The sequence below is a fragment of the Oncorhynchus kisutch genome, linkage group LG27, assembly GCF_002021735.2.
Source record: "Oncorhynchus kisutch isolate 150728-3 linkage group LG27, Okis_V2, whole genome shotgun sequence".
In the NCBI taxonomy this organism is placed as follows: domain Eukaryota; kingdom Metazoa; phylum Chordata; class Actinopteri; order Salmoniformes; family Salmonidae; genus Oncorhynchus; species Oncorhynchus kisutch.
Window position 1 is genome coordinate 24,409,677 of NC_034200.2, and position 19,794 is coordinate 24,429,470.

At 41.4% G+C, this 19,794-nt stretch overlaps 1 protein-coding gene across 4 annotated transcripts in view; it reads right to left on the minus strand.

Annotated features, from left to right (window-relative positions):
* Positions 1-947: 947 nt before the first annotated feature.
* LOC109871989 (high affinity cAMP-specific 3',5'-cyclic phosphodiesterase 7A-like) overlaps positions 948-19,794 on the minus strand; it is a 28,043-nt gene continuing 9,196 nt past the window's right edge. The window contains exons 2-13 of one of the 4 annotated variants that reach the window (XM_020463045.2): positions 11,165-11,225; positions 8,999-9,085; positions 7,562-7,716; positions 7,391-7,454; positions 6,974-7,069; positions 6,713-6,813; positions 6,296-6,427; positions 5,916-6,007; positions 3,708-3,852; positions 3,337-3,433; positions 3,127-3,207; positions 948-2,820 (exon numbers count right to left, since the gene is read on the minus strand). In XM_020463045.2, the coding sequence (XP_020318634.1) occupies positions 2,594-2,820; positions 3,127-3,207; positions 3,337-3,433; positions 3,708-3,852; positions 5,916-6,007; positions 6,296-6,427; positions 6,713-6,813; positions 6,974-7,069; positions 7,391-7,454; positions 7,562-7,716; positions 8,999-9,085; positions 11,165-11,225 (1,338 nt within the window). In that variant the 3' untranslated portion in view covers positions 948-2,593. Of the gene's footprint in view, positions 2,821-3,126; positions 3,208-3,336; positions 3,434-3,707; positions 3,853-5,915; positions 6,008-6,295; positions 6,428-6,712; positions 6,814-6,973; positions 7,070-7,390; positions 7,455-7,561; positions 7,717-8,998; positions 9,089-11,155; positions 11,226-19,794 lie in introns of all 4 variants that reach the window. The other 3 variants (XM_020463044.2, XM_020463043.2, XM_031806984.1) reach the window with 3 other exon arrangements.

Sequence of the window (19,794 nt, forward strand, 5' to 3'; positions counted from 1 at the left end):
TAGACAAAGATGTTTTGAGTGTATATGGTGGCCATTTTGGATTCCTAACATATTTGAAGTACACAAAAATATTGAGTTCAGGTACACACAACAAAAATCTAATTTAAAACATGTACATATACAGGTGATTAAACAACCATTTAACAGTATTGTAGCAGACATATTGAATTTAGAGAAAAATCTAATGGGGGCTCCTAACATATTTGCAAGACTAGGGGCTGAACATGTAACAATCCACAGAGTAACCTTTGACTGAATTTGTTTGACAGTTTTCAGTGTCTGAGCTGATTGCAATAGCCACAACATCAACACATGTAACTGTATGCATTTGTTGTCAGGGAGGACCATACAGCATTGAATGAAAGCCAAGTTCATAAATATTCATAGTTGATATTTACACCTATTGTATGTGTGCTTACAGGTCTATATTCCCAAAATGCTTAATATATCCTAATGCTGTGTGTGTAGATCTATCAATTGAACCACTTTTGTAATAAAATATGTTTACAACCATCCATTTCATATATAGTCACTGGTCCTAGGCCATCATTGAAAGTAAGAATTTGTTCTTAACTGACTTCCCTAGTTAAATAAAGGTAAAAATTTAAAGAAAATCAAAAAAATTAGAATTTAGAGATATGGGAAAAAGTCAGACAAAAACTAAAGTCCTTTTTGAGGATGGACCTCTAGCCTACTAGAGCTGTATTAATGGCAGACCTTTACAAAAGGATATGTCGATACAATAAAACCACAGATCAAAGGGAAACCTTTATCAGTATCTTTAATGGAGAAAAAAAATCTAAATCGACACTATCAAAACCCAATCATGCCTTTGCACTCTTATTTATCGCTCCTCTATGCAAAACCCCAGAGAGAGAACATTCTTTGTAGAACTGTAAAGAACGTCTGGGGCTTTAAACTGGACAGAGAAAAATAGAGCAAACGCATAAGTGTGACAAGTTGTTTTATTAATGAAAATGTAACTGCAACTGGCATGTATCAAAATATCAATTTGGCAAAGCTTTTCACAAAATAGTTTGCCATGCAAGTTCCTACCCAAAAATGACTTAGATCAAAATGGTAAACAGTTTTATCGAACAGTCTTGCAATAGTAACCAGAAAATACACGTTTGCCATAATATGAAAAGCACCGGTTTTCATTGGATATACTGAAAGTCCAACCAGAGACACAGTTGTGTCTTGTGTACAGAATCAAAAAACAATACCAAAAATAAATTAAATATGGAATGTTTTATGTTATGGCTGGATCACTGTCCAATCTACTAATGCCAAGTCATTTCCTTTTCACACCAGAGGCAAACAGTCGGACAATGCATTGAGAGAAGACGATCGACCTTATAAAAATAAAAAAAAGATAAAAAGATTTTAAAAAAGAACTGGTTTGGTCACTTAGTTTTGTGCATAGTTTAAAGGTATCTGTTGCCAGTCTTAAAAGTTGCGCTTGCATTCTAGAAAGGGCTTCGACTCTCTAAAATAACATTGTAGATCATGGCACAGCCCTACCAGAGGCAGACCACCTAATATCAACTTTAATAAGTAGTCATGCTGTTTATACCCTCAACTCAGGTCATCTGTTACTAGTATGGAAGAGTGGTTATTCAAGTGTTGAAAGAATGTTAAATGCCATAAAAATAGAATCTAGATTCTATTTCTATGCTTAAGGCCACACGCATGCCCTGTTTCCCCATTACAAAACATTGTTATTAGGCTACGGTTAAATCACCAAAACACTGTACACCATATCAGTAAAGAAATACATAGATTTCATACCACATCCAATGGACTTTTTTCACACAAGTAGTCTCTGAGCTGACTGACTATTGGGTCATAAAACCTGTTATAGTTCACAGTGCAAGGTGCAACGAACGGACCAAAACAGTCCTTTCAGGGCATTTGTGTTGTTCTGCAATCAGATGTTTGTTCAGTGTGTTGTCAACAGGACAAGTACTTCATGTGAGTGGTTATTCACATACAGTATGAGTTTTTTTTTTTTTTACAGAACCAATGTTTAATTTGTGAAATGCAGCACAAAAGACGCATGTAAACAGTCTTCAGAGGCAGCAGTGAAGTGGGCTCCTCACATTTCCTGTACGAGGAAGTATTACCATTAGTCTGAAATGCAGCAACACATAGAAGCTCGTCTCATTCATTCAACATGAACCTCTCTTTTTGAATACAAGGTTTCCTCACTTTAAAAACATTAACAAAATGTTTGCAAATGGCACTTTAATCAGAAGGGTCTTGTTGAAAACATTCCCTTCAGGTCTCTGTTAAAAGGGTGACATGTCAAATTAGTGATGTCAGAGCAGAACTACAGTACAAAATTAAATACAAATACATACAGCAGAAGCAACATGAGGTATATATGTATTGCTCTGTTAAAGTAAAGGGTCCAAATTCAATAAATTAAGTTAAATTACATAAAAAACAAAAACAGTGGTTAACCTAGATGCGGAGCGTGTGGCTGAGTTGCTGTGGTGCAGGGAGTGCTGGGTAATGTCGTTTCTGTCGGATGCGGAGATTCGTTTCACTCTTTCTCACCTCACCGTGGGCGCCAGTCATGCTTGGCATGTCATGACCCTTTGCTTCCCTGAGGTAATACTTTGGAGTTTGAGTCTTTGGTGGCAGGAGTCCTCTGTTCCTCTGAGGCCCTACTAGAGCTAGCCTCCTGCTTGTCCCTCCCCTCATTCCAGCCTTGCTTGTTCAGGCTCAGGTGGCTCATCATGGTCTGGGACAGCCGTGTGTCAGAGAAGCGTGACCATTCCACAAACAGAGGCTCTACCACGTATGCCATGAAACCTACAGGAGAAGACATCTCTCATTCAGAGCAAGTTCTGACAATAAATCACACAATGCTGCTAAGGTCAGAAGCAGAAACAACCACCAGCAAATGTATAAATATTAAGTAGGAGCACATTTGAAATCATTGTCAGTAGTCTTATCCGAGCCAGAATCGGCCAGAGGCCAGGAGGATCTACTATGACTGTAGCATGAGGCAGCTTGATGTTCAAGTACACCCCTGGACAGGTCACTAATTCATAGTAAAATATAAATGAATCATGTACTTAATCATATGCAAACTTGGATTAAGAGGGGTAACTTTACCAATCTGTATATTGGCAACCGAGTTGGATTGCCTGTCACAGAGTGGGGTTACTTCAAGATTATGTTTCCGCTCAATGTCACCTGATGAAAAGAAGGATTGGTTAATACTTAGTATATAAACCATACTGTCACGCTTGGTTGCACTCTTAATAAACACCTGGATTAAGATTAGAGAGGATTAGCCCAGTACAGGGTTTCATGATATAGTACCTTGGTGGAAGAACTCCTCTGTCACTTTCTCGCTCCACTGTTTGCTGAGTTTCCACGGTCGGCAGGGGTTGCAAATGTCCGCACACTTCAGAGCCATCTTTACAAGGTCAATGAGGAAAACAGAGCGGAGACTCAGGAAAAGGACAACATATAACTCAGTTTGTCTCGGTCTCTCTTTTTCCTCTCAATCAGCCTCAACCACATTGACGATTCACTTTTACTGTTTCAAGCTGCACATTTTGCAACACTTCAGTCCCGCAGAGATTCACATGATCTCTTAATGCCACAAATCACATCACAACAGTTCAAAAAGGTGATGGATAGTACAGTCATTTTTGCTGCTTTTGTTAGGTGGGAAACACCTTGCTCACCTGAAGGATAAAGTGTCGATGTCCTCCGTTAGTGAGGCAGAGGTCTCCCTTGTCCAAGTGTGTCCTGAACTCTGAAAGATAGTCATTCTGCCTGCTGATGTCTGTAGCCAGAATCAGGGATCCAAGCCGCTCCTCCATGTTCAATCTAAATGACAACATCCAATCGATATTTATTAGTATATAGAGTAATGAAACAGTTCTTTTCATAAACAAAAAAGCTAAATCTGTGGCCCCCATAGTTAGTATTACACTACCGGTCAAAAGTTTCAGAACACCTACTGATTCAAGTTTTTTATTTTTTTTATTACTATTTTCTACATGGTAGAATAATAGTGAAGACGTCAAAACTATGAAATAACACATATGGAATCATGTAGTGACCAAAAAAGTGTTAAACAAATCAAAAGAGATACTTCAAATAGCCACCCTTTGCCTTGATGACAGCTTTGTACACTCTTGGTATTCTTCTCAACCAGCTTCATGAGGTAGTCACCTGGAATGCATTTCAATTAACAGGTGTGCCTTGTTAAAAGTTCATTTGTGGAATGTCTTTCCTTCTTAATGCGTTTGAGCCAATCAGTTGTGTTGTGACAAGATAGCCCTATTTGGTAAAAGACCAAGTCCATATTACGGTAAGAACAGCTCAAATAAGCAAAGAGAAACGACAGTCCATCATTACTTTAAGGTCAGTCAATACGCAACATTTCAAGAACTTTTAATGTTTCTTCAATGTTTCTGCAGTCTCTAAAACCATCAAGCGCTTTGATGAAACTGACTCTCATGAGGACCGCCACAGGAATGGAAGACCTAGTGTTACCTCTGCTGCAGAGGATAAGTTCATTAGTTACCAGACTCAGAAATTGCAGCCCAAATAAAGGCTTCAGAGTTTAAGTAACAGACACATCAACATCAACTGTTCAAAGGAGACTGTGTGAATGAGGCCTTCATTGTCAAATTGCTGCAAAGAAACCACTACTAAAAGGACACCAATAAGAAGAAGAGACTTGCTTGGGCCAAGAAACACAAGCAATGGACCGGTGGAAATGTTTCCTTTGGTCTGGAGTACAAATGGGAGATTTTTGGTTCCAACCGCTGTGTCTTTTTGAGACGTGGTGTGGGTGAACGGATCTCCGCATGTGTGGTTCCGAAGCATGGAGGAGGAGGTGTGATGGTGCTTTGCTGGTGACACTGTCTGCGATTGATTTAGAATTCAAGGCACAGCATGACTACCACAGCATTCTGCAGTGATACGCCACCCCATCTGGTTTGGGCTTAGTGGGACTATCATTTGTTTTTCAACAGGACAATGACCTAACACACCTCCAGGCTGTGTAAGGGCTATTTGACCAAGGAGAGTGATGTGTTATTGACTGTACGTTTGTTTATCCCATGTGTAACTCTGTTTTGTTTGTGTCGCACTGCTTTGCTCTATCTTGGCCAGGTCACAGTTGTAAATGAGAACTTGTTCTCAACTTGCCTACCTGGTTAAATAAAGGTGAAATAATACATTTTTTAAAAGATGGAGTGCTGCATCAGATGACCTGGCCTTCAAAATGCCCCGACCTAACCAAATTGAGATGAGTTGGACCGCAGAGTGAAGGAAAAGCAGACAGCAAGTGCTCGGCATATGTGGGAACTCCTTCAAGACTGTTGGAAAAGCATTCCAGGTTAAACTGGTTGAGAGAATGCCAAGAGTGTGCAAAGCTGTCATCAAAGCAAAGGGTGGCTATTTGAAGAATCTCAAATAGAAATACTTTTTGATTTGTTTAATACTTTTTTGGTTACTACATGATTCCATATGTGTTATTTAATAGTTTTGATGTCTTCACTATTATTCTACAAAGTAGGAAATAGTAAAAATAAAGAAAAACCCTTGAATGAGTAGGTGTTCTAAAACTTTTGACCAGTAGTGTACATAAACTAAATGTCTTAGTGGATGTAGATGTAGTTAAGTAGACTAGATCTGATCACTGGCAGTAATCACATGCATCTCATATATCCAAATCAAGCACATTACATAGCGATCCTAATCCAATCAAACTTTTTTCACGGCACACATCAAAACATCAAAATTGAGGAAACTAAATTCAGAGGATGGCCTGTCATTCTCTGTATCCAGTAACAAAACAAAAATGTGTCTCTCTCTCCCCCTAAGGGGACAAATAAAGTTTGAATTTAATATAGCAGGTGCCCTGTCTGTGAACTGACCGGTCTTCAGTGGGGAGGTGGGACAGCAGGTCTGATTCGCGGAGCAGGCCCACCGCAGACTTCCAGTGGTGATTCTCCAAAACGGAGCTATTCTACAAAAGGACAAACACAACCCAAAAAATACTTGCATTACTCATTACAGAGGTCAATATATTGTACATGGGCTAGTTGATGTCTGATGCCAGCTATTAACATGTATTTCAAAGTCATTTAACATTTGATGGAAAACTACATCAGCATTTTATCCATCAGAGACTCAAATAATGACGAGTAGAGAGAGAGAGTAGAGTAGTACTTTATTGATCCCAGTTTGGGAAATGGTTTAATCACCACAAGCATCAGCATTGAGCCCCTGCGTTATTTCTAGTATAGGGCCTTACCTTGTACAGTGCTGCTAGGTAATGGTCCGTTTTGATGAGGAAAGGCTGGTTGACACCTGGATGGTCCAGATCATGGGTGGCAGCAGCCAGCAGACCCAGCAGGAGATCACAGGAGGTCAGCGTCTCAGCAAGCTGCAAACACACAGAACCCTCCTCAGACTCCTCACGAAGAGTCACAGTTGGAACAAACCTCTCCAGGTGTACTTGTAGAGTCATATTATTTTACTGAAGGATACAAGCTCAAATGTCTTACCAGAATCTACACATCCTTCTACAAAAACAAACAAAACAAACAAACACAAAAACACATACAGGGTTTCGAGTATCGATATACTTTATGACCTTATTCTTACAGAGTATATAATTCAGGTGTAGATGAGCAATTTGTTAGTGGTAAACCATGTCCTTTTTTCTCACCTTGGGCTCCTGCAGGTAACAATACATGGCCTGAGTCACATCTGCAGCGTGGACTGCATTGTGGTAGGGGTTCTGGCAGCGGTAGTCCTCTTGAATCATGACTAATTACAACACAAACACAATGGTTATTCAGTTCATTTGCAGATGGTTTCAACTATGCATCACCACTTCATTCAAGTAGACAATATTGGGTTTAAATAAATCCATGTCCCAATGCAATATGGTGCATTTAATCATTTCAACATGTATTTATTTCCATACCTAAAAATCTTCTAAGTTTAACCATGTCCAACTGGAAGAGCTCAATTAACCCATAAGTGTTGAATAAGTGAAAGGTCAGGTTGACGAGGCTGTTCCCTGTCAGAAAGCAGAACAGAAACAATGAAGTAACAAATGCGTAATAACACTACAGTTTGTAATAACAGACAAGGGACACAGTCTTACTCTTTAATCTAAAGTTGAACTCCAAACACATATAATTAGTCTGACTAGCAAAACGCCATCCACAACAAAATCACATTATATTCTGCAAATTTATACAAACTAATGTTTCATGACTGAACATTCTCCAAATAGAAATGGAGAGCAATGTGTCAAGGTGAGCCATAAAGCCAGCATGCATTGCATCTGCAATTCTTCAACAGCAGAGGGCAACAATCACCTAGGAAAACACCGTACCGTTTGTAAGTCTGTCAAACAGGAAAATATCAAAGTTCCAGTTTCCAACCTTCTGCAGCATTAACTGAAACATATGAAATATTATACAGTTAGGCCTGCTCAGTGATACTACAACACTAACATCTACACAAATGATGTACTGTTGCTAGATAGATTGCCAGTGGCACTGACCTTGGCTTGACCTGTGAAGTCATCGTCAAGGATGTAGCCTAGAGGGTTGTTGGCTGGGATGCCGTGAAAGAACCGTGACGAGTGGAGGTACCTCTGAAAGCTCAGCAGCCTTCGGACATTCCTGGCAGACACAGGCCGCGCAGCCTCAGGTCGGGCTATGGAAACAGAAGTACAGAACCATTTACATTAGCTATGGTTGAAATGCACTGACTCTCTTTTAAAGCTATGCCAAGTTTATGTAGCTAACAACTGAATCCATTCCAAGTAAGAGAAACATCATGCTTTGTTGCATTATCTTTCAAGAAGATTTCAGGAGATGTCCATATATTCTATCACAGAATTCCATACTCTTCATCTGCTTGTAAAACAAAGGAATGTACACTCTCTGTATTAAAAGCATAGCACTGCATATCATTCAGGACAACGTAAAATACACACCAATACAATAAGTCAATAACAAATCAGGCTAATACTGTTAGTTGGTTTGCTGTACTAACATCAATATACCGTACAACAGATGCATTTCACAGAGTGTGAATAACCTATGTTTACTGTGAAACTTGATGAAACTTGATGAAAAGACAAAAGAAGACTACCAAGCCAATTCAAACAGTGAGTAGCCCTAAAATCCCATCTGCACGGACAGAGGACAAACAGAGGATTTGAGCCTGCCATACCGTGGCCACCCCCACCAATGTGACTAGTGCAAAGGGGTGTGAGTGTGCAGACATGCTGCTGACACAGCAGTCCATTCTCCAGCCAGCTGGCAGCCCACCAATCTCAGTCCTGCATTGTCAACGCACACTCACCAACCATGGCAGACTAGCAAGCCTCAAAAAGCCCTTTGCATCAAACTAGCATTCTAGAAAATTATTCGAAAGATCAAGGCACCTACAGATAGAGCCAGAACAAATGAATGTCTAATGTCTAACAAGCGATGGTCCCCAACAATTCTAAAATGCAATATCGGTTGCTGGAAAATGTTGCACTGTCAGAAAACACAATACATAAGATCACATCAATAGGACAGCCAGCTGGATGGCTTCCATTAATCAATTTGTTAGAGACACTTTGAACAATGGTCTTTTTATAGACCTTTCAGACAATTCAATTTGACAAGTGACTAATATCATAAGTGCTTTCATTTCATTAATTCAAGCAGATGACAGTTTAAAAGTAGCAAGAATAACACTCAAGTTTCATATCCATTAGATGCACTACCTACATTTACATTGGTAAATTACATGTTTACATGTTTAGTGTTTACTTCATACAGTATCTGCCATTTAGTTCATACATCTATGTATCAGACAAAGGGTTACTTCGATCATAAGAGCAACACATCATGGATTGCAAAAAGGTTCAGCTTCTTCATTGATAGAAGATATTTCAAGGGGTGGTGGCACATTGAAATGGGAGTTTTTGGTTCTTACTTACAATGCAAAGTTCGGAAATCGACATACAAGTAGGGATGAGACCCTCTTCTCTCTGGTTCAAACCCCACCTGGCTTCTGACTCTCACATCTCCTAGAAGGAATGGGAAAACATAGTCCTCAAGGTACTTGCAATAATGAGAGGTTTTATTTAGTAAATCATTGGGCCTGTTAAGACTGAGGCTGTGTCCCAAATGGCACCCTATTCCCTATGCAGTGCACTACTTCTGACCAGGGCCCCAAAGGCATCTGATCAAAGGTTGTGCACTTTATAGGGTATAGGGTGCCATTTGGGAAGCAGAGGCTGAGGCGACACAGACAAAGCTAAACAGGAAGCCTGGCTGTGATACAGTGCCAAAGTGACTATTAGTATTCACACTGGTGTCAGTGTAGAGCTGGAGAGGAGGCAGGCCTCTCTATTCAGACTAGATCAAAACAGGCTCTGCAGTTTTACTAGATAAGAGTTATGTAGTTAATAGGTAATACAAAGTTATCTTATATCTTACATTCGTCACCTGTGATATAAAATATATTTAAGTACTGTTATCCATACGGACTAAGAAAGAGTAAGTGTTTAAGATCATGTATTCATAATTGACAATGAATAAAGGATCTTAAAACAGAAACACATGCCTAGCTATACTGACTGAGAAAGAGTAAGAATACCCACAGATGTCTTTAATTTCCAACCTTGTGTGTACATTGCACCAGCAGAGAGATTGCTTACAGGGGCTTGCGAAAGTATTCACCCACCTTGGCATTTTTCCTATTTTGTTGCCTTACAGCCTGGAATCAAAATGTATTTTGGGGGTGGTTTGTTACATTTGATTTACACAACATGCCTACCAGTTTGAAGGTGCAAAATATGTTTTTATTGTGAAACAAACAAGACAAAAAAACAGAAAACTTGAGCGTGCATAACTATTCACCCCCCAAAGTCGATACATTGTAGAGCCACCTGTTGCTGCAATTACAGCTGCAAGTCTCTTGTAGTATGTCTCTATAAGCTTGGCACATCTAGCCACTGGGATATTTTGCCCATTCTTCAAGGCAAAACTGCTCCAGCTCCTTCAAGTTGGATGGGTTCCGCTGATGTACAGCAATCTTTAAGTCATACCACAGATTCTCAATTGGATTGAGTTCTGGGCTTTGACTAGGCCATTCCAGGACATTTAAATGTTTCCCCTTAAACCACTCGAGTGTTGCTTTAGCAGTATGCTTAGGGTCATTGTCCTGCTGGAAGGTGAACCTCTGTCCCAGTCTCAAATCTCTGGAAGACTGAAACAGGTTTCCCTCAAGAATATCCCTGTATTTAGCGCCATCTATCATTCCTTCAATTCTGACTAGTTTCCCAGTCCCTCCCTGCCATTCTGCCCCACAGCATGATGCTGCCACCCCCATGCTTCACTGTGGGGATGGTGTTCTAAGGTGATGAGAGATGTTGGGTTTGCGCCAGACATAGCGTTTTCCTTGATGGCCAAAAAGCTCAATTTTAGTCTCATCTAGCCAGAGTACCTTCTTCCATATGTTTGGGGAGTCTCCCACGTTTGCTTATTCTTTTCTTTAAGCAATGGCTTTCTTCTGGCCACTCTTCCGTAAAGCCCAGCTCTATGGAGTGTACGGCTTAAAGTGGTCCTATTGACAGATACTCCAATCTACGCTGTGGAGCTTTGCAGCGCCGAGGGGTATCTTTGGTCTCTTTGTTGCCTCTCTGGTTAATGCCCTCCTTGCCTGGTCCGTGAGTTTTGACGGGCAGCCCTCTCTTGGCTGGTTTGTTGTGGTGACATATTCTTTCCATTTAAAAAAAATTGATTTAAATCGTGCTCCATGGGATGTTCAAAGTTTTGGATATTTTTTATAACCCAACACTGATCCTTATTTAGGGGCTTCAAAGCAAAGGGGTGAATACATATGCATGCACCACTTTTCTGTTACATTGAAATCCAAATAAAAATCCATTGAAATTACAGGTTGTAATGCAACAAAATAGGAAAAACACCAAGGGGGATGAATACTTTTGCAAGGCACTGTATCTACTGAATAACAAACCATGACTTAAATAATCAATATCCTTATGGATGGTGAAAAGGTAGGTGAAGGTCATACGATGTGTTAAAATATTCATGGAGTGATAAAAAATAAGATCCAGTGAATATCATACCATACGTACCGAGCATCCGAATGTAGAGAGCCGTTTGATCCTCACTGTCATAGGAGATCGCCCCTCGTCTCTGCAAGAAAAGGATCATTTAGACAAAATAACAATACAATAAATAAAATAAATAATAAAACAATTGTTGGGGTGTTTTGTTCACCTCTAGGAAAAGGATGACACAAACGTTGCAAATTCCCCTAGGTTGTGAGCTGTATTTCAAAAGCTCTCCAAATTAATGAACATAACTTGAATGACGTACATTTTAAACAGAGGGGTGGTGGTAAAATAAGCAGGTTAGCATTTTTCGTCATGAATCTTGTTCTGGAAGCAGCTCTGCAGAGTGGTCACAAGCTGGCACAGCCAAAGTCATAATCAGATTTTAAACCTAACCTTAACCACACTGCAAACCTGCACGTCAATTAAGGCAGCCCCCTGCACCTCTCTGATTCAGAGGGGTTGGGTTAAATGCGGAAGACACATTTCGGTTGAATACATTAAGTTGGACAACTGACTCGGTATCCCCCTTCCCCTTTAACCCAAATGCCTAACCCTAACCTTAAAGACCAAAAAGCTTTTCTTTTTTCTCTCCAATTTTGACTTTTTGGCTGTGGAATCTGACTTTGTGGATGTGCTATCTAGTGGAAACAAGTCAGTTCCTCTCCTCTCCACTCTCCTCTCCCTCTGCAGCAAATGCTGGCTCAGTGCCACATCTGGGGACACTCAAATCTAACTATGACGTCAATCTGCGCAACCTATTTGTATAAATGATATTCCTCCATCAGCCCATCCCTAGCCCCAAAAGTGTTGTTGAATGCAAAGGCATAAAACATAAATGCCATACGGACTTCTTTGGCCAGTGGCTGTATTTATAAAGTCTTGCAGGTGACCTTGCATTGAAGTTACAAGACCTGATATCAAATTAACTGCTGGGCATTACCATACCAGTATACAACTGTAAGCCAAGTCAAAAAAGATCAGAGAGGACTGACAGCGAACCGGGATGATTACAGAGTAATATGCTCCAGGGGGTGACCATGCAGGAAAGCCGAGGAAGGCTGAACTACAATATAGGAGCTGGGCAATTCCACACAAGATTGGCCCAAGGATAATTATGATGTTTTGGAACTTCCTGAAATTAAATCCATAGAAAGATAATTTGGGGGAAGGGGGTTTTGGCATAACTTTGAAATCTGTATCCAAAATAATTATTGAGAAATAACTAATTCAAGTTGGGAGATGTGACATTTTGTCCTGCTTTCAGACACTACAACAATGAGTCTGTAGTTGCTTTAAAAATATGCTCTGAAATATGATTAGTGTTTAGATTAAGAATACCATTTCTGCTCAAAACTGAGCAGGTCGGACATAACACGTCAACCCTGTTACCCATAGATAGACTGGCTAGACATTTTCTTTTTCAATTTAAGGAAGGCCAGCATCCTGGAGTCACCTCTCAAACACTGTTGACGTTGAGTGTTTTGAGGTTACTATTTAATGAAGCTGCCAGTTGAGGACTTGAGGCGTCTGTTTCTCAAACCAGACACTAATGTACTTGTCCTCCTGCTCAGTTGTGCACCGGGGCCTCCCACTCCTCTTTCTATTCTTTTACATTTTTACCCCTTTTTCTCCCCAATTTCGTGGTATTCAATTGTTTAGTGGCTACTATCTTGTCTCATCGCTACAACTTGAAAGTCATGCGTCCTCCGATACACAACCCAACCAAGCCGCACTGCTTCTTAACACAGCGCCCTCCAACCCGGAAGCCAGCCGCACCAATGTGTCGGAGGCCCGCCACAGGAGTCGCTGGTGCGCGATGAGTCAAGGAGACAAGGATTTCCCTAACCGGCCAAACCCTCCGTAACACGGACGGCGCTAGGCCAATTGTGCATCGCCCCACGGACCTCCCGGTCGCGGCCGGTTACGACAGAGCCGTCTCTGGTGGCGCAGCTGGAGCTGCAGTACAGCGCCCTTAACCACTGCGCCACCCGGGAGGCCTCCTCTTTCTATTCTGATTAGAGCCAGTTTGCGCTATTCTGTGAAGGGAGTAGTACACAGCGTTGTACAAGATCTTCAGTTTCTTGCCAATTTCTCACATGGAATAGTTTTCATTTCTCAGAACAAGAGTAGACTGACGAGTTTCAGAAGGAAGGTCTTTGTTAGCTAACACAACGTGCCATTGGAACGCAGGAGTTATGGGGCTCTGTACGCCTATGTAGATATATATTTTTTTAATGGAATAAGAATCTGCCGTTTCCAGCTACAATAGTCATTTACAACATTAATATCTACGCTGTAGTTCTGATCAATTTGATGTTGTTTTTCTTTCAAAACAAGGACATTTCTAAGTGACCCCAAACTTTTTAATGGTAGTGTACATGTAGGTAGAGTTAGTGACTATGCATAGATAATAACAGAGAGTAGCAGCAGCGTAAGAGGGGGAGGCTTATGCCCCCTCCCTGTTGCACACAACAAGCTTCTATTCCCTCTGTTACAAGGGGTCTTATGGCTAATTTAAGATGAAAACGTCAACCCTGTTCAGGTCATCTCTTTTACTTTATTTGGCAGCAATTACTATAGCAATTTAACATCGAGATGGGAAAATGCGTTTTTTAATGAAGTTGAACTCTATGACAGAATGTTAAAATTAGTTGAAATTAAAAGTTCTATGTCCAAGTTACACTTCTCAAAAGGCATCGAATTGGTGGAACAACCCGAAAACTGGCTGCGACCCCTGTCTGTTTACAGAGTTGTTTTCCTATTGTGTTTATGGAGCAGCTAATGACAAAGTATTTACTGAAATGGATTGGACATTACGCTGCTTCTCTACTATTTACTGAAATGGATTGGACATTACGCTGCTTCTCTACTATTTACTGAAATGGATTGGACATTACGCTGCTTCTCTACTATTTACTGAAATGGATTGGACATTACGCTGCTTCTCTACTATTTACTGAAATGGATTGGACATTACGCTGCTTCTCTACTATTTACTGAAATGGATTGGACATTACGCTGCTTCTCTACTATTTACTGAAATGGATTGGACATTACGCTGCTTCTCTACTATTTACTGAAATGGATTGGACATTACGCTGCTTCTCTACTATTTACTGAGTGAGAGTGACTCATCCTCTAGTTTATCATCCTCATTTCAAACCACATACTGGCAATTGCACACGGTCTTAGTTTATGGGCAGACAATACTATAACATTACATATCGCCTAGGCTATAGTTTTAAAAAAGCAAATCTAATATGAACTAAAACAGACAAAGCAGTATATGAAGCCTTGGTTTGAAGGCAGTATTTGTAGTACCAACAACGCCATTGTTAACACAAATCAGTTGTTTATGGCAGCCAAAGCCGGGGTATATCAGGCCCTCACACAAGGGCTGTAAGACATCCAAACCTGCTGAGCCCAAATGTGCTTCAGACAAGCTATCCAGACAAGCAACTGGCATCTCCCTTTACATGGCGCTATGTGGGCTGTGCCGGCTTGCCTCGCTGCACTCCAAACACTGTGGCGTCTGTCAGGCTGGGACGGACATATGCCTCCATTCCTCACGCCACTCGCTCCTGTTAAAATGCTTGACCTTAGATGCTACATTCACAAGTCAGCTCACGACTCTGCTATCAGCGTAATCTCAATGCAAGTGGACTGGCTTCATCATTCAATAAATCTCAGTACGTCATCGTGATTGATTACTTTTGACAACAATGGAATCAGACACACACAACATCCTTTCAAACACAGGGGTACAGTTTCTTCCAAAAACCATAAAGTTTGGTGAATGAACAGAAATGCACTGTTATTCCTTGCTACCCACAATTTCTTCTAACTCAACATCACATTCAGATGATTTATTTCAACCCTGTGTCCCAATTCAGTTATCCATCATAAAACTCCTAAGACTTGCTGTGACTGGCCTGTCTTATCAAGACCTCATCTTTAAAGTCCACTAATAAAATAAGCAATCGATGATGTTTCTATGATTCTGCTGCTAAGCCAATATACTACTACTATTTATGTTACTACACATACTACCACTGTACTACTACAACCAGAGATCTAAAAAAAGAAGAAAACATGTAAAAATAAAAACAAGTTGACACTGGTGCTCCCCATTTTAAAAAGTTGACACTGGTGCTCCCCATTTTAAAAAGTTGACACTGGTGCTCCCCATTTTAAAAAGTTGGGAGCACCAGAAAACACTTTTTTAAACTGATTGAGATACAGCCTACATTAATTCTAGCTACTTTTGAAGCACATGTTGTGCCCTAGAAACCCATATGTAACCCTGTATAGGCATTTGTTTATTATAAAAGGGTTTATTATTAAGGGTCTATGATTACAAGTTATCAAACCAGTTCACACAGTTGGTTAACTATGGAGACGCCTTTAGTGTCTTCAGAGTGATTTACCTTTTCTGCTCCATATGTTTGGAATAATCGCCCCAAAACGGTACTCAGAGGCCTTAGTGTCCCTGGGACAGTTTAGAAGGTGGACAGAAGAATTTGAATGAAGAATGTGTGTTTTAGTCGATTGTGTTTTGTACGAAAAGATTGTGCCGACAGATATGGCAGCTCTGCTTCTAGCTGACAAAGAAATTATCGGTCTAATTTTAATGGTTGGTTTATTTGAACAGTGAGAGACAGAACAACAAAAAAATCCAGAAAAACGCATGTCAAAAATGTTATAAATTGATTTACATTTGCTCTACAGGAAGTAAATCTTGGTTTGGCTGGCCGGTTCTCACCCCCAGTCCCACATCAGAAATGCCTTCAGCGCACCTTGGACTATGTGATACACGCTAGCCTTAGTTCAAGTCAGCAGTTCAACAGAGTGAGGGACAAAGAACCATGTGACTGACACAGTTACATCAGGTAACGTGCAATGTGCCACCAACCAAACACACACAGATGAACAACCTACACCAGGTCATACAACCCTCGCCAGCCCGAGTAAGGCCAACAACCAGAGGAATGGGGGGATAAAAGAAGAAAGCCACCAGCAGTTCGCTACTTGTTCCCATGCGAACCCCCGCAGATCATCTACTCAAGGTGAATATGGCGTAACCCCCACCACCAAGACCTTGCCAAGTACCTTGCCAGCAGCCAGTTGGTCACTACAGGGTTAACTACATTCAATGGTGAATCTGAGAACTATTAGGCTTGGAAAGCCTCATTCCATAATACCACATCAGAGCTAGGCCTTTCAGCAGGAGAAGAGCTTGACCTGCTCATCAAATGGCTTGGCGCAGTCTTCTGAGCAGGCACGTAGGATAAAGGCAGTCCATGCCAGACATCCGCCAGCTGCGTTGATGATGCTCTAGAAGAGACTTGAAGAAAGCGATGGTTCATCTTAAGCCATTGAAAGGGCTCTCTTTGCCAATTTGGAGAACATTATCAAGGTGGCAAATAATGATCCCCAGAGACTCTGACCGTAGAGATCTACCATTGGAGCTCAAAGCTGCAAAGCAAGATGGCTACTTACCTTGCCTATTGTACCTGGACACATCCAGAGGGGTAAGCCCTATCGTAGAGAAGCTCCCATATGGCCTGCAGGAAAAGTGGACATCATAAGGGTCAAAATTCAAGCTAGAAAACAACGTCACCTTCCCTCCATTCTGGGTATTCAAGAACTTCATCCGTAGAGAAGCCAAAGTCAGGACAGACCCCAGCATCAACCTCTTTTCCTCCCATGCGGCACCCGTCAGAAGAGACAAGCAAGACAGACACGGGAAGACATTATCTGTCCACAAGACAAGTATCTTCAACAGAAAACACGGGGGATCAGAAGAAACCAGTGGATTTGAATAAGCACTGCCCGATCCACAACAAGTCTCATTGTTAAAGAAGTGTAGAGGTTTCAGAGAGAAGTCCCTGGAAGGCCGCAAACAGTTCCTCAAAGAGAACTGTGTGTGTTTTCAGTGCTGAGCTCCAAATGCTTTGAGAATTTCTCCAAGTGGAACAGTCTCATAAGGACAGTAGCACGCTTAATCCACATAGCTCAGATCTTCTCAGCCTGCACAAGAGAGCATCTGCCATGGATGGCATATCGGTCTGAAGAATCGCACTGAAGAAGAGCTGGAAAGAGGCAAAGTCCTTGTGATAGAGTGTCCAAGACGAGTGTTATGCAGTGGAATTTAGGTGCATAGCAGCAGAACGCAGTTTTCCTACCTGACAGCAGTCTATGAAGTCCCATCATGACCGTGACGGACTGCTCAGAGTTGGAGGCCGAATCGAGCAATCTAAATTGGGAACAAACGATGTCAACCACATCATTCTAGTTCCTCACCACCTGGCAACCCTGCTTGTTCGTCACCGCCATGAGGCCGTGAAGCATCATGGGAGACATTTCACAGAGGGTGCCATACGAGCAGATGGATTCTGGTTGGTTGGAGCTAAGAGATATCAGCGGTGCACTCTTCAAGTGTGTCACGTGCAAGAAGCTCAGCGGGAAGACAGAACACCAGCAGATGGCATAACTGCCAGCTGAACAGCTACAGGTAGCGCCACCTTTCACCTAAGTAAGCACGGACGTTTTCGGCCCATGGGAGGTGGTCTCACGCCGCACCAGAGGAGGGCACGCCAATAGCAAAAGGTGGGCGGTTATGTTCTCGCGCATGTGCACAAAAGCTGGACACATAGAAGTAATTGAATCACTAAGTGCTTCCAGGCTCATAAACGTCCTGAGAAGATTCTCCTCAGAGGCAAAGCAAAGCAGATACGTTCAGATTGTGGTACAAACTTTGTTGGTTCTTGCCGAGACCTGAGGATGGATGGATCAAGCTCCAGTTCAGAAAGCGTGGAGAGGTACAGTTGAAGTCGGAAGTTTACATACACTTAGGTTGGAGTCATTAAAACAAGTTTTTCAACCACTCCACAAAGTCGGTTAGGATATCTACTTTGTGCATTACACAATTTCACAATTGCATTACACAAAGTAATTTTTCCAACAATTGTTTACAGACAGATTATTTAACTTATAATTCACTGTATTACAATTCCAGTGGGTCAGAAGTTGACATACACTAAGTTGACTGTGCCTTTAAACAGCTTGGAAAATTCCAGAAATGTATGTCATGGCTTTAGAAGCTTCTGATAGGCTAAATGAAAACATTTGAGTCAATTGGAAGTGTACCTTTGGATGAATTTCAAGGCCTACCTTCAAACTCGGTGCCTTTTTGCTTGACATCATGGGAAAATCAAAAGATATCAGCCAAGATCTTTTGACCTCCACAAGTCTGGTTCATCCGTGGGAGCAATTTCCAAATGCCTGAAGGTACCATGTTCATCTGTACAAGTAATAGTACGCAAGCATAAACACCATGGGACAACGCAGCCGTCATACCGCTCAGGAAGGAGATGGGTTCTGTCTCCTAGAGATGAACGTACTTGGTGCGAAAAGTGCAAATCAATCCAAGAACAACAGCAAAGGACCTTGTGAAGATGCTGGAGGAAACAGGTACAAAAGTATCTATATCCACAAAAAAACTAGTCCTATATTGACACAACCGGAAAGGCCACTCAGTGTGTGGTGAGGAAAGTCAACGTGAGAGTCGTCAAGGAGGGAACTATGAAAGTCTTCTCTTGGCCTGCTCCAAAACTACCATAAAAAAGCCAGACTATGGTTTGCAATTGCACATGGGGACAAAGATCGTACTTTTTGGAGAAATGTAATCTGGTCTGATGAAACTAAATTAGGACTGTTTGGCCATAATGAACATCGTTATGTTTGGAGGAAAAAGGGGGAAGCTTGCAAGCCGAAGAACATCATCCCAACCTTGAAGCATGGGGGTGGCAGCATCATGTTGTGGGGGTGCTTTGCTGCAGGAGGGACTGGTGCACTTCACAAAATAGATGGCATCATGAGGTAGGAAAATTGTGGACATATTGAAGCAACATCTCAAGACATCAGTCAGGAAGTTAAAGCTTGGTCACAAATGGGTCTTTCAAATGGACAATGACCCCAAGCATACTTCCAAAGTTGTGGCAAAATGGCTCAAGGACAACAAAGTCAAGGTATTGGAGTGGCCATCACAAAGCCCTGACCTGAATCCCATAGAAAATTTGTGAGCAGAACAGAAAAAGTGTGTGTGAGCAAGGAGACCTACAAAGCTGACTCTGTTACAGGAGTAATGGGCCAAAATTCACCCAACTTATTGTGGGAAGCTTGTGGAAGGCTACCCAAAACATTCGACCCAAGTTATACAATTTAAATGCAATGCTACCATGCATGTAAACTTCTGACCCACTGGGAATGTGATGAAATAAATAAAAGCTCAAATAAATCTCTCCTATTATTCTGACATTTCACATTCTTAAAATAAAGTGGTGATCCTAACTGACCGAATACAGTTTTTATTTCTAGGATTAAATGTAAGGAATTGTGAAAAACTGAGTTTAAATGTATTTGGCTAAGGTGTATGTAAACTTTGACTACAACTATATCTCCAAGAACAGAAATGTACCTGGGTGTTCAACCCACCTCACTCATCCCATGTGGGTGGTGCATAGAAGCGGATGATTGGCATTGCACGTCGTTTCCTCGACTGCATGCTCCTCCAATGTGGATCTTCCCGCCTTACACATGAAGTCCTGACAACACTGATGGCCGAGGTCACAACAGACCCAGAATCA